Raw genomic sequence first — 16,207 nt, forward strand, 5'->3', positions numbered from 1 at the left:
GCTAAATTGTCTGTAGTGTATGAGCGTGAATGAGTGTGTGTGGATGTTTCCCAGAGATATGTTGTGGCTGGAAGGGCATCCGCTGCGTAAAAACGTGCTTGATAAGTTGGCGGTTCATTCCACTGTGGCAACCCCGGATTAATAAAAGGATTTAGCCGAAAAGAAAATAAATGAATATATATATATATATATATATATATATATATATATATATATATATATATATAAGATTACAGAAGGAACAAATATCCTTTTCTTTACCATTTTTATTATTTTTTTATTATTATTATAGTCAGTTACCCTTAATGCCAGTTAAGTATACAGTCTCATAAAAACATGTTTACTTTACATTGAGGGATTGAAACTTTGTAATCTTCAGGAGCATTTATTGGATATAAAATCATACCCTGTGCACAGAATAAGTCATGTGATTTTGGTCTATTTTAATTTTTTTTTTAAAGTTAAATAGCCACAATTATTAAAAGACATCTATGAAAAGCCACAATTCATTGAAAGCCACAATGTTTAGCAGCCTCACATATTATGTACATGACCTGAAAGCTAATAGAAGAGGACTAAAAGCCACAAAGTTTTCATTTTCACAGCTTTTATTATCTAAAAATCATAAATAGCAGGCCTACGCGATCCGGGGCAGATCAGCCCAATAACAAACACAAAACAAACAGAAAGAGCTGTTATCTAACTCATCACATTTCATATATTTCCCTTACCTTGTACAACAGGTTCCTAATATACGGCATGTAACTTTGATATCAAATATATTTCTGGAGAAAAAGACATTAGTGTTTATATTTCATATGGTATGAAAATGAAATGTCAGATTTTTTTCATGTAGTCTTATCTTTCTTCTTTTGATTAGATTTTATTTTTTTTTCTAAAAGACTATAGATTTCAGAAGTAGCTACAGAAGTCATAGATGTATTTATATAAATATATACATATATATGTGCATCTCTTATTTTATCTCGCTCGCTTATTATGTAGTTTAATTAGGTAAAGAAACTGATTAGAATTTCAGTATATTCTTGATGTACATATGTATATGTATATTTATACTGCATAGAGCTGTTTTTATAGCATAATTGGCTTCAGGATGCAGATATAATCTCTGAACAAATTCTTTATTTATAATTCAGTTGTGGAGCAGTACATCCTGAAAGTTTGCTTGTGTACAGTACATTTTAAAAAGAAAGTTTTTGCATTTGGGTTGTGCAATATTTATCATCTACGATAATACTGTTAATGTTGTTTTAGGGTGGTGGAAGCTGAGATTTTTGAGTATGTCATTAATTTTTAAAAACAAACAAAAACATACCTTGAAGAAGAAGAAGAAAGAAAATATGTTGAAAATGTTGGAAACCTGTGACCATCGACTTCCATAGTAAAACAGGTACTATGGAAGCTAATGGTAACAGGTTTACAGTATTCTTCAGTATATCTTCTTTTGTTTTCAACAAATAATAACACATGCTCATTGGGAATATGTGCCCAGGGCTACAGTTTTGGGAACCGAGAAATATATGCGCGGGGATCCAAAATGGCTACATTTTCTCTGTAAAACTAACGTTATGGGGTGGTACCACTGACCTCTGTATAGATGGCTTATTCTGGTGTGACTAGTTTGCTTGGTAACTATGTACAGTGTTGTACCGGGGTTCGAGTCAGTGTGAAATCGTGGTAAACGCATGCAGCCACAAAGGTTTTTCACCAAGTTTGCCTTTTGAAAACACTAATGGTTGGGTGTGTGGGTCAGTCAATAGCAAGCTAAATGGCTTTTTTCACAGACACACATGAAAAGCATGTTGAGATTAGCAGGAATGTACACAGTGGCATGTGGTGGATTTACCAGAAATGGCACTTATGAGAAAACATGCCTTAGTACATGTACAGCAAAACAAAAAGTGCATTTTTTGTACATATTTTTCGGTTCTCAAAAAAATTTAGCCTTGGGCACGTATATCCAATGAGTCTGGGTTTTAAATGAACTACAAACAAGTTTGGGGCAAGTAAAGAGTGAGTAAATTATGACACTTTTAATTTTGGGTGAACTATCCCTTTAAAAATGTACTCACCTCTTCTACAATCAAACATTACAAAATAAACACATCTGATCAGTTTCCAAAAGGTTTTACATGTCTCTCTACAGAAGTAAAATCTTTTTTTTTTCATGTTGACTTAGCTTGAGAAACAAACAACAACAAAAAAAAATGTTAGCATTGGCAGCCGCAGGTTGGTTTCCATTTACTAAAAATGAAAGCCAACACCATACAAGATGCCAGACCTTCATTATTTAAAAGGGGTAGTTCAGCCAGAAATGAAAATGTAATGTTTATTCACTCACCGTTACAGTATATATGATGTGTTTCATCATTAGAACATTAAAAAAGAGTGATTTTTTTAAGAAACTGATGTCCTTGGGGATTCATATACTACATACATTGCACTGTAAAGAAATGTTAATTAAGAGTTTCTCTTAAGTTGCAGTTCAGTTCAGGTCTCTCTAAGCTTGTAGTTTGACCTTGATCTCTGCTGTAAACAGTTGAAAACTCACATTGAAAACTTTAACAAAGTGACTTTTATTGACATTCTTAGTAGCTTGAAACGATATTGTCATGGTTTTCAAAAATATATAATAGATATTTTATATATATATATATATATATATATATATATATATATATATATATATATATATATATATATATATATATATATATATATATATATATATATTGTAGATATTATATACCACATCAACGCAAGTCTCGGAAGATCTCATAGCCAGAGATCTGTCTCATCCCTATTGAAATTATATTGTCATGGTTAATTAATTAATTAAAGGATAATTATAGAGGTAACAGTGATGGTATTTTATTTATAATATATTGCATATATTTTGTATATGTTATACAGTATATTGTTTCAGGCTTAATAAAAATGAGTTTACTGAAAATACCAGTGAATGTAACGTATTTCAGATTGTCAAACTGCAAAACAAAGTGCAATCGCATGTAGCCCTGGGAAATATTTCTCGCCTCTCAAAAATGTAGCCCTGGGTACATACTGTATCTCCAATGAGTTGACAAATAAACTCAAACAGGTTTGGAGCTAGTAGAGTGTGAGTAAATGATGACAGAACTTAAAATTCTGGGTGAACTATCCCTTTCAAATGTATCTACAAGCAAAAAAAAAAATCCCTTTAAAACTTTTCTACAAGCAAACATTCTAATATAAAACTATCTGATCAGTTCCAAAATGTGTTACATGTCCATTTACACAAGTAAAATATCTTTCTTTACATGTTGACTTAGCTTGAGAAACAAACAAACAAAAAATGTTAGCATTGGCAGCCGCAGGTTGGTTTCCATTTACTAAAAATGAAAGCCAACACCATACAAGATGCCAGACCTTCATTATTTAAAAGGGGTAGTTCAGCCAGAAATGAAAATGTAATGTTTATTCACTCACCGTTACAGTATATATGATGTGTTTCATCATTAGAACATTAAAAAAGAGTGATTTTTTTAAGAAACTGATGTCCTTGGGGATTCATATACTACATACATTGCACTGTAAAGAAATGTTAATTAAGAGTTTCTCTTAAGTTGCAGTTCAGTTCAGGTCTCTCTAAGCTTGTAGTTTGACCTTAATCTCTGCTGTAAACAGTTGAAAACTCACATTGAAAACTTTAACAAAGTGACTTTTATTGACATTCTTAGTAGCTTAAAAACGATATTGTCATGGTTTTCAAAAATATATAATATATATTTTATATATATATATATATATATATATATATATATATATATATATATATATATATATATATATATATATATATATATATATATATATATATTGTAGATATTATATACCACATCAACGCAAGTCTCGGAAGATCTCATAGCCAGAGATCTGTCTCATCCCTATTGAAATTATATTGTCATGGTTAATTAATTAATTAAAGGATAATTATAGAGGTAACAGTGATGGTATTTTATTTATAATATATTGCATATATTTTGTATATGTTATACAGTATATTGTTTCAGGCTTAATAAAAATGAGTTTACTGAAAATACCAGTGAATGTAACGTATTTCAGATTGTCAAACTGCAAAACAAAGTGCAATCGCATGTAGCCCTGGGAAATATTTCTCGGCTCTCAAAAATGTAGCCCTGGGTACATACTGTATCTCCAATGAGTTGACAAATAAACTCAAACAGGTTTGGAGCTAGTAGAGTGTGAGTAAATGATGACAGAACTTAAAATTCTGGGTGAACTATCCCTTTCAAATGTATCTACAAGCAAAAAAAAAATCCCTTTAAAACTTTTCTACAAGCAAACATTCTAATATAAAACTATCTGATCAGTTCCAAAATGTGTTACATGTCCATTTACACAAGTAAAATATCTTTCTTTACATGTTGACTTAGCTTGAGAAACAAACAAACAAAATATGTTAGCATTGGCAGCCGCAGGTTGGTTTCCATTTACTAAAAATAAAAGCCAACACCATACAAGAAGCCAGACCTGAGCTCTACATCAGGATGACTGACTTTGCCATTGTAATAGACGTAATTGTGACATTCATCGACGGCAAAGAATGCAGCACTGAGCTTTGAGTTATGCTTTTAATAAGAGATCTGCTGTTGGATGCTGTGAATTATTCGCGGGGAATAATGAGTTTTTTGTGCTCATTTGTTTGACTTTTTGAGGGAGCGTTTTAAAGCTGCACTACAGCGGCTCTTATGGATGCATTGCAACCGTGTATTTGAAAATCAGCCATTCATTCCAAGCAGGAAAACTGACTTGCACAATCAGCTTTTGAATAAAGCCATTGCAAGATGTCTTTAATGCGTGTTGTCGGGAACACTGCATTTCTGTGCCGCGCCGTTGTTCTGTCAAGGTTTCCATCATACCGTGCATTCTGCGACTTTAGCGCGCCATTGAGGCTTCTGGCCTTAATTCAAGGCTGTCTAGAGAGGAGAGATGTTGTCTGCTTTTTTTTTTTATTTCAGAGCGAGACACGTGTCAGTCAGGGGGTGATTACTGTCAGAATGGGCTTGTTAGATGAGAGAATGGAGGAAGAGAATGAAAAAAAAAACGAGTCTATCACAGAGTTTTCCTTCAATGTAGTGTTTGAATAGAAGTATTAAATTTTTTATTTATCATTTAAAGTTATAGGGAGAGTTCAGCCAAAAATGGCAATGTTGTTTCCTCACCTTTAGAGTATAGGTGTTGTTTTTATTTTATCATAGAACATTAATGAAGACTTTAGTTTATGTGTTAAAGAAACTTTGGTCCTTGAGGATTCATATACTGTAAAAAAAAGTTAATTACGAGTTTCTCTTAAGTTGCAGTTCATGATTTCGGTTTATTTATGCTTTTGAATGGCGTGGTTTGACTTTGATCTCTGCTGTAAATACTTTTCAAGTTTAAAACTTTAACAAAGTGACTTTTACTGACATTTTTAGTAGCTTGTTATCATATTGTCATGGTTAATGAAATGATTTGTGGATAAATATGGAGATATCCGTGCTGGTATATATTGCATAGATTTTATTTTGTATATATTATGCGTTTTTTATACAATTCATAGTTTTAGGCAAAAAAAAAATAGCAGTACATTTTCAACAATCAGAAATTGCAAGTGACGTGAAATTACCAGTGAATCACAATATTTTAGAAATGGTTAATTAACGTAATAATTAACAGTCAAAAAATGCATGTTTGAGAATATGGACAGTGATGAGCATTAGCATATAGCTTTAGAAACACAGGAACAAAACTATATAATAAAATATAATACAACAGAATGTAAAAGAAATATTCCAAAAATATTATTGTCATATTTTGAATAAATAAACAAAAATATTACCAACTGCAAATAGTATTGGTTAAAAAATTAAAAATTATTCATTTATTTATTTATTTATTTATTTATTTATTTATTTATTTATTTATTTATTTATTTATTTTCATTTGCCTTTGCCTTGGACCCTGATTTATCATCAGGGGTTGCACAGCTGAATGAACTACTCTGGCATATGAGTGGATGTTCTTCCAGTTAATATACAGTTGAAGTCAGAATTATTAGCATCCCTGTTTATTTTTTTCCCAAATTTCTGTTTAATGGAGGGAATATTGTTTCAGCACATTTCTAAGCATAATAGTTTTTGAAACCTATTTCTAATAACTGATTTATTTTATCTTTGCCATGATGACAGTAAATAATATTTTACTTGATATTTTTCAAGACACTTCTATACAGCTTAAAGTGACATTTAAAGGCTTAACTAGGTTAATAAGGTGAACTAGGTAGGTTAGGGTAATTAGGCAAGTTATTGTATAACAATGGTTTGTTCTTTAGACTATCGAAAAAAAAATAGCTTAAAGGGGCTAATAATTTTGTCCCAAAATTGTTTTTTAAAAAATTTAAAACTGCTTTTATTCTAGCCGAAATAAAACAAATAAGACTTTCTCCAGAAGAAAAAATATTATCACACATACTGTGAAAATTTTCTTACTCTGTTAAACATCATTTGGGAAATATTAAAAAAATCAAAAAAAAAATCAAAAGGGGACTAGTAATTCTGACTTCAACTGTATATATATATATATATATACATATATATACATAATTATTTATTCATTTATATACATAATTATTTATTCATTTAGTTCGTTCATTTATTTGTTCGTTTATTCATAATTTGTTACTTCGTTCCTTTGTTCGTTCATTCATTCATTTGTACATTCAATCATTCATGTATTTATTTATTTAATTATTCATTCATTCATTTATTCATTCATTCGTTCAATTGTTAATTCATGTTCATAGTTTGTTTGTTTGTTTATTAAATCAATCAATAAATAAACTATTAATGAATAAATAAATCATAAAGGAACGTACAAACAAACTATGAATATATACACATACATATTTATTTATTCATTCCTTCATTCCTTCAATTATTTATTTATTTATTTATTTATTTATTTATTTATTTATTTATTTATTTATTTATTTATTTATCTATCTATCATTCATTCATTTTCTTTTCAGCTTAGTCCCTTTATTAATCAGGGGTTGCCACAGTCGAATCAACCACCAACCTATCCAGCATGTTTTACACAGCGGATGCCCATCCAGCCCAACACTGGGAAACACCCATACACTTTTCCATTCACACACATACACTAAGGCCAATTTAGTTTATCCAATTCATCTATATCGCATGTCTTTGGACTGTAGGGAAAACTGGAGCACCTGGTGGAAACCCACACAAACGTAGAGAACATGCAAACTCCACACAGAAATGCCAACTGACCCAGCCAGGGCTTGAAACAGCAACCTTCTTGCTGTGAGGCAATCGTGCTACCCCCCACACCTCAATGATGCCCTTATTCATTTATTTATTTATTTAGTTATTTATTTATTTATGTTGCTGTTATAATTTTTTGTTTCTTGTACTTTACCATATTACTAAGCTAACAATACACTTTCCAAATAAGCACAGAAAATTATATAGCATGCACAAACTTGCACTATAGTGTAGTTCATAGACATGTATAGTATTATTTTGCATGTATATTGTAAATATGTATGTACAAACACATGTCTGAATCGTTAAAATGACTGTTTTGTGTATTTGTTGTAATTAAATTTTATCTGTGTGCTCTATAGCTCTTTGTAGCTCTATAAATGCTATCTAGATGTGCACCTCATTAGGTTTTCATATACATATTTTGCGTTAATTTTGACAGAATTATTACGGAGCAGCAAGAGCCATTTTGTCAGACAATCCGCTGGGTTTGACGTGCGGGATGGTGTGTCCCACTTCAGACCTGTGTGTCGGAGGATGCAACCTGTATGCGTCTGAGGAAGGACCCATCAACATTGGAGGACTGCAGCAGTTTGCTACTGATGTAAGACTTTTTTTATTTTTATCTCTCTTTTTTTTGCCTTATTGGATAATAGAGGGTAAAGAAAGGTCCGTTCACACCTACAGCAGTAATTATGATGATAAAACACAATTAAATCATTCTAAATTTAAAAGCATTAGTCTAAATTACACCTCATCTGTAAAGATAATGATGCGGATAAAGAATAGCATTGGGATTATTTTCAAAAACAGCTACTGAAGTATGAAATTATAAATAAATGAAATATAAATATACAATTATAATTGTAAATTATAAAAATTTCAGCAGCCAATCCTAATCCATCCTAAAGGAAGAATTCATCCTAAAGGAAGGATGGTTTAGATCTCATTATGGCTTGGTTCTATTTTGACCTGGATAAAATAAAATAAAATAAAATAAAATAAAATAAAATAAAATAATAAAGCAGCCAATCATAATCCACCCTAAATGAGAGCGTGCTCATTTAGCCCTCATTATCGATTTGGTTCCTTTTTGACCTGAAAAACTATATATATATATATATATATATATATATATATATATATATATATATATATATATATATATATATATATATGTATTAAGGGTGGAGCCGAACCCGAATACGGTATTCGGAAAGGCACGAATAGCGTGTTTTTACGAATACTTAATTCGAACAATTACTTGAAAAATTATTTGTATTCGGGAGCAAGAAAAACACTATATCAAAAAGCAGCGTTTCCTCATGAGACCACAGTGCATGCTGGCGTGAGTGCGTGAGTGAGTGAGTGAGAGAGAGAGAGAGAGAGAGAGAGAGAGAGAGAGAGAGAGAGAGAGAGAGAGAGAGAAAGAGACGCTCAGTCAGAAGTCGGAGGGCGCTTCTCCACAGCAACAGACAGAAGGCTCGGCTGAGCGAAAAAAATACTTCACTGTATCATTAATTTTGTTAAATAGATTTTTGTACCTTAATTGGGTTCCAAAGGCAGTTTATAAACTTGTAGCGGAGCACCTATGGGAGTTATATGGTACGTCTACATTACTGTCTTTTGCAGACAGCAAGATATATGCTATAGGCTAGTTAACCTTAGCATAGCTTCCCGTCACTTTTTATTAACTTAAAACTCCTCAAATACATTTTGGCACTATGAAAAAATGAGACTGCTGCTGAGCCATTTCTTGGTCCTCCACCAGTCAAAAGAAAAAAAAACCTTCAGGTTCTGTGTGGAAGCATTTTACAGTCAGTGGTGCTGCAGATAAAACAAAGTGATACTGTATAATGTGTGCAAAAGTGAAATCAGCAGAGGCAGAGATATTAAACATCTGTTAAAATCTTCTATCCATAATCATTAATTAATTTCTTTTCGGCTAAATCCCTTTATCAATCTGGGGTTGCCACAGTGGAATGAACCACCAATTTATCCAGCATATGTTTTACGCAGTGGCTGCCCTTCCAGCTGCTACCCAGCACTGGGAAACATCCATACACCCTCTTTCACACACATACAATAGGGACAATTTAGCTTACCCAATTCACCTGTATTGCATGTGTTTGGACTGTGGTGGAAACCGGAGCACCCGGAGGAAACCCACGCCAACATGGGGAGAACCCAGTCGGGGCTCGAACCAGCAACCTTCTTGCTGTGAGGCGACAGTGCTACTCACTGTGCCACCGCGCAACCTTCTATGTAATGTATTATCACATGCACTAAAAGCATTCTCTCCTGATACTGTCTGTGAACCCCCCACAAGCATCAATCCCCTCAATCAGCACAGCTATGTTCTGCTAAATCCTCCACAAGCACCAAACCATCAACACAGCCACATTCTGCCCCAGCAAGTCAGTTTCAAACATAAAAAAAAAAAAAACTTTGTGTCTGTTTTGTGGCAGGCAGATGACAATAGCAGGGCTGTATCTTTTAGTATTATATAGAATGCTTTTGTTCTGCCAGATCTCCCAGGCAGGGTTTTATTTAGATTTATTTAGTCAATATTAGTTTTTGGAATTCTGTGCATTGGAAAGAAGTTCTTTCAGAAGAAGAACAGTTTTTTGAAGTATTATTTGTTTTTATTCTGTCTATTCAGTGTCCTTCAACAAGAACGGTGGTGGTGGGGTTCATAATATTCACAATGGTATTTTATTAGTTGTTGGTTTAACCATGGATGAGATAATGGCTTCTATGTTATTTTCTTTTCTTTGACATTTCTTATCACATGTTCAAAAACAACAACCAATATTGCATATCTATAATTTTTATAATGGGTATAATTAAACAATACTTTCACTATAACGTAAATAAGAATTTTAATAAAAAATATATATATTTTTGCGCCATTTTGAATTTTACTTGAATACAAATACAAATACAAATACTTTTCCCCCCTCAACAAATACAAATACAAATACCGGCTGCTCCGCACATCCCTAATATATATATATATATATATATATATATATATATATATATATATATATATATATATAGATATATATATATATATATATATATATAGATATATAGATAGATAGATAGATAGATAGATAGATAGATAGATAGATAGATAGATAGATAGATAGATAGATAGATACAATACAATAATTACAATAATAGATACAATAATTAAAAAAAAAAAACTTAAAATGATGATAAAAAATGATGTTCTGTTGGCTTCATCGAACATGGACCTTCAGCATGCACTGGGGCGGTTTGCTGCCGAGTGTGACGCGGCTGGGATGAGAATCAGCACCTCCAAGTCCGAGGCCATGGTGTTCCACCGGAAAAAGGTGTTTTGCCATCTCCAGGTTGAAGGAAAGTCCTTACTCCAGATGAAGGAGTTCAAGTATCTCTGGGTTTTGTTTACGAGTGAGGGAAGGATGGAATGTGAGATTGACAGGCGGATTGGTGCAGCGGCAGCAGTATTGTGGTCGTTGTACCAGTCCGTTGTGGTAAAGAAGGAGCCGATCCGAAAGGCAAAGCTTTCGATTTACCGGTCAATCTATGTTCCTACTCTCACTTATGGTCATGAGCTTTGGGTCATGAGTTTTCTTTGAAGGGTGGCAGGGCGTACTCTTATGGATAAGATGAGGAGCTCTGTCACCCGGGAGGAGCTCGGAGTGGAGCCGCTGCTCCTCCACATCGAGAGAAGTCAGCTCAGGTGGCTCGGGCATCTGTTTTGGATGTCTCCTGGACACCTACCTAGGGCTCCAGGCATGTCCAACCGGGAGGAGGCCTCGGAAAAGACCCAGGACACGCTGGCCTAGGAACGCCTCTGGATCCCCCCTTAGGAGCTGGAGGAAGTGTCTGGGGAGAGGAAAGTCTGGGGTTCTCTCCTAAGACTGTTGCTCCTGCGACCCGGCCCTGGAAAAGCGGCAGAAAAGGAATGAATGAAACAAAACATCACCCAGGCAGTTAAAAAGTAACATGTAAGCAAGCCCTAAAAAGAATGGACTGCTATTATACTGGTTTACAGTAAACAGATACATAAGAAAATATGTCATAGTTTAAACTTTACGTAAGGACTTTCATTGCCTTAACTTAATTATACCAAATTTTTAAATTAACCTAATTAATATAGTTAAGCCTCTTAATGTCACTTTAAGCTGTATACTAGTATGTTGAAAAATATCTAGCAAAATATTATGTACTGTCATCATGGCAAAGAGACAATAAATCAGTTATTATAAATGAGTTATTCTGTTTAGAAATGCATTAAAGAAATCTTCTCCGTTAAACTGAAATTGAGAAAAATATAATTAATAATAATAATTCAGAAGGACTAATAATTCTGACACCCACTGTATCGAGTTTGTTTGGTCACATGTTATTTATATATTTTTTCAAGATGGAAACTTGAGCCGTGTTATTCATTATTTGATTTCTGTATTTATGTTTTGCTTTGCAGGCGGTATGCAGCTCTGCGGTAACTGCTAATTAAAAAGAAATGAAAGTGTGTGGGTTTGATGTGCTCGGCTTGACCCTCAATTGTGTGCAGATAAGTGGGAGTTTCCTGTACGTGGCGAGGGCTGACGCTCAATATAATGTTTCAGCATTTTCAGAAATACACAATAAAGCATCAGAAAGGACAGCAAACACCTGTTGACATATGTAAATCACTGCACTGCAAACGCAGCTTTTGTTCAACTGGATTTATGATGCTGAATATTATTGGTTAGAAGACTACTATCTATAGAGATCAGTATTAGAGTCAGTTTGAATGTTTATGTAATGTTTATAAAATATACAGTAAGTCATTTTGCCATTGAAATTTAATTTTCCATAATCTGTCACTTTTAAGTGTATGTAAACATCAGTCTAATAATTTTATGATGCTTTCATTTATTTTTTTTCAGCTTAGTCCCTTTATTAATCCCAGGTCGCCACAGTGGAATGAACTGCCAACTTAACCAGCATTTGTTTTACGCAGCGGATGCTTTTACAGCTGCAACCCATCTCTGGGAAGCATCCATACTCACTCATTCACACTCATACACTATGCACAATTTAGCTTACCCAATTCACCTGTACCACATGTCTTTGTACTGTGGGGGAAACCGGAGCACCCGGAGGAAACTCACGTGAACGCAGGGAGAACTTTATTATTATTATTATTATTATTAATAATAAATTATTATTGATAATGTATTATAATAATTTTCATATAGTACATTATAGGCCCAATTTGTTGAAGTATATATAATTATAAAGTTATCATAATAATAATAATAATAATAAAAAATTATTATTATTATTATTATTATTATTATTATTATTATTATTAGTGGTAGTAGTGGTAGTAGTGGTAGTAGTAGTAGTATTTTAATAATAATAATGATGATGATGATAATGATAATAATAATCTGATAAAGTCTATTGTTCTTTTCATTTGTGAGTCAGTTTGGATTAAAGCTTCTAAATAATAAATAGATAGATAGATAAATAAATAAATGTAAAGGTAATAATACCATTCATTTTAATACACAGAACATTGTTTGCTTCTATTTTACATTGTATAACTTTATATGAGATCTACTTTGAACATCTATTCATTCCGCTGTGGCAAACCCAGATTAATAAAGGGACTAAGCCAAAAATAAAATGAATAAATGAATGAATGAATGAAGTGATTATTATTATTATTATTGTTATTATTATTATTATTATTATTGTTATAACCTATAACTGTAGTGATGTAAAATACATTTCTTAAATGTATAAATATCAGTTATTATTTCTATTTAGAGACTTGAATAATTTACTTTTTCCCCCAGTGTCAGTTCAGGTTATCCTTCAGTACAGGCTATTCCAAAACTATATACTATAAATGTGTTCAAAATACATATTAAGTGTGAACAGCAGCTGAAGGTTTGCTTTATCATTAACATACCAAAACATCCCCGCCTTTATATACCCTTTGTGCCTCTTTAAAGCTTCAGGCTTTCCTCTGAATGTATATAAGCACACACTACAAATGCAATTTAAAAACATGCCCGCTGACATGAATAACTCCAGCTGGCTGCATTTCCACCATTGCCTCAGGGTTTGTTTTTTTTTCCCTTTACCTTCAGCTATTTGTTTGCAATTCTAACAGGTTTACAGGCGGGCATGTTTCCTTAACCCGATGGGCACAGTTCATTTGCGCCCACCTTTGCAGCCCACCTGATCAACACAATCACCACAGGCTAAGAAAACCCCACACAAACGCTTTGGCATGTTAAGTTTCATTACTTCATGAAGGATAAGAAGAGCAATTACAAAAGCGTCCGTCCACCTCCGCTGTGACTTATTAGACATCTCTGTCTCGGTGGCAGATCCTCTCTCCTTAAATGTGAGGGGTCAGTGTGGTTATCGAGCTGATAATTAGATAACCTGAGGAAGGAAAAAAAAATGGAGGCCCACAGTCATTCAGTCCTGCAATCACAGATAACTCGGTGTCTCTTTTCAATTACAGGAGAAATGCAATCGCTGTGTCCAGAGGTGGCGAAGCACATTAGCATCTTTACTGGAGTTTGACTAACTCCCACTCACATGCCAACTGTGCCCCTTTCAGTACCACTTTATAATATTAGGGTTGGCTATGAACTGATTTATGGGTGATGTCTGCTACAATTATAAGAAGAGTTAATGGTGTAATATTAACAGTCACTTGCATGTCCGACTAAATTGGCTGGATAATTCTAGGGATGTATGTCACACTTTACAATTAGGTTTCACTCGTTTTTGTATTTACTAACATTAACTAAGTATTAACAGTTCTTATACAGCATTTATTAATGGTTCAACATTTACTATTGGATTATTAACATCCAAATTCATGCTTGTTATAGTTAATGCACTGTGAGTTAACATGAACTAGCAATGAACATCTGTATTTTCATTCACTAACATTTACTAAGATGAACAAATACTGTAATAAATGTATTGTTCATTGTTTGTTAATGCTAGTAAATGCATTAACTAACGTTAACTAATACAACCTTATTGTAAAGTGTTACAGTATATATATTATAATATATGAGGTCAGTAGCCAGGGGGGGTTCGGGTGATTCGGAAGACCCAACCCTCACTGACAAACGTCCAGAATTTGTGAGCTCATTTGTCCTATTTTGACTACTATGCCATCATATACTAAAAAAGCCAACCCAGACTCATTCTGAAAACGTAGTCCCGTGGATGTTTCTGGAGACTGCGAAATACGTCCCGGGAGGTACGTATTTTTGCAGTTTTTGTTTTCACGAATCTGCGAGAGGCGGCTGTGTGAGCTTTTTCACATCTCAAATGTCTCTTACAAATGCCGTTCGCACCCGCACTGTTCTTGCGTCAACCCACCAGAGGCAGCTGTTGAACGATCGTCTGTCCGACTGGCTGAATGATTGACTGGCCGACCGGCCAATCGGCTTACTCACCCACCTCTTTTCCTGAACCCAACCAATTTTACCGATTGACGCGCCTGCCCTTACTTCCCTTAACCCAACCAACAAAAAGCCATCCAGAAAAAAAAGCCTTCGTCTGATTTTACCACATTCTCACCCTGTTATGAACTTGTTCATTTTATTTTTTGGATTCTGTTTTTGTCTTACCTGATTTCTGGAACCGCTCTTCCCCGAACTTAAACCCGGATCGACGTCCTGGTTGTGGTATGCTCCTTTCTGCGTCTTAAGACTGCCGTTGTACATGACAAGCTAACTGGACAAACTGGTTGCAGCAGGAAAGCCCTCCACACTGAGGTAAATGCTCAGCTAGTAAGCGCAAATAGGAACGGCGTCATACCGCCCCGTGGCGTTCACTTAAAAAATTAAATGCAGCCATACGTACCTCTGGCTACATAATTTGCTGTCTCCAGAAACGTCCGCAGGACTACGTTTTCAGAATGGGCCTGGGTTGAAAAAAGCTCATCAAAAAAGTCTTCAAGACCAAGCCGAATCCTGGTGTGACTTCAGTTAATCAGTTTTGGCTAAAGCAAACAATTATTTTTCAAGACTCCAACTTCTAGCTGTACAAGAAAACATTTGACATAACCAAAGTAATCTTTCGTTACACTGTAAAGCCCAAAAAATGTAACTCAAACCATTTGAGGAAACCATTTGAAACAAACCATTTAAGTTCAAAAACTAATCCAAATGAGTACTGTGAACTTAATCCATTTGAGAACACGAGGCAATTTGAGCACAGTAAAACCCAATAAATGAAGAGAACTCAAACAAACTGAGTACTGTAAAACTCAATAAGTTAAGGCAACTCAAACCATTTGAGGAAACCGAATGCAACAAAACATTTTAATTAAAAAACAAATCTATATGAGTACTGTGAACTACAGAACATTATGAGTACTGTATTGTTTTTTTCAAATGGAGAAATCATTAGACAAGTAACTTTTATTCTAAATCTTGGACATTATTCTTGAAAAAAAAAAAAGAAAAAGTGTCATGTAAAAAAAAAAAAAAAAAAAAAAAAAAAATATATATATATATATATATATATATATATATATATATATATATATATATATATATATATATATATATATATATATATATATATATATATATATAAAAATTTATTATTATTATAATTATTATTATTATTCAATGGTGAAATTCTGACTGAGGAAAGTTGATTGTGCTGGCCAGTTTATTTACCTAATAAATGAAAATAGGTTACAGTTTTTAATAAAAAAAATTTTTTATTATATTTATTTATATTATATTTATTATATTATATTATATGTATTTTAAAAATAAACAATTGTCATATTTCTTTATTTTTAATCTTGGGCCTTATTC

The 16,207-nt window shown here is 33.3% G+C and overlaps 1 protein-coding gene across 3 annotated transcripts in view; it reads left to right on the plus strand.

Annotated features, from left to right (window-relative positions):
• Positions 1-16,207, plus strand: part of dpyda (dihydropyrimidine dehydrogenase a) — a 386,498-nt gene that overhangs the window by 91,676 nt on the left and 278,615 nt on the right. For all 3 annotated transcript variants that reach the window (XM_087309815.1, XM_087309816.1, XM_087309817.1), the window contains exon 5: positions 7,792-7,953. In XM_087309815.1, coding sequence (XP_087165941.1) covers positions 7,792-7,953 — 162 coding nt within the window. The remainder of the gene's footprint in view (positions 1-7,791; positions 7,954-16,207) is intronic.

Source organism: Danio rerio, chromosome 24, assembly GCF_052040795.2.
Source record: "Danio rerio strain M-AB ecotype USA chromosome 24, GRCz13ab, whole genome shotgun sequence".
Lineage (NCBI taxonomy): Eukaryota > Metazoa > Chordata > Actinopteri > Cypriniformes > Danionidae > Danio > Danio rerio.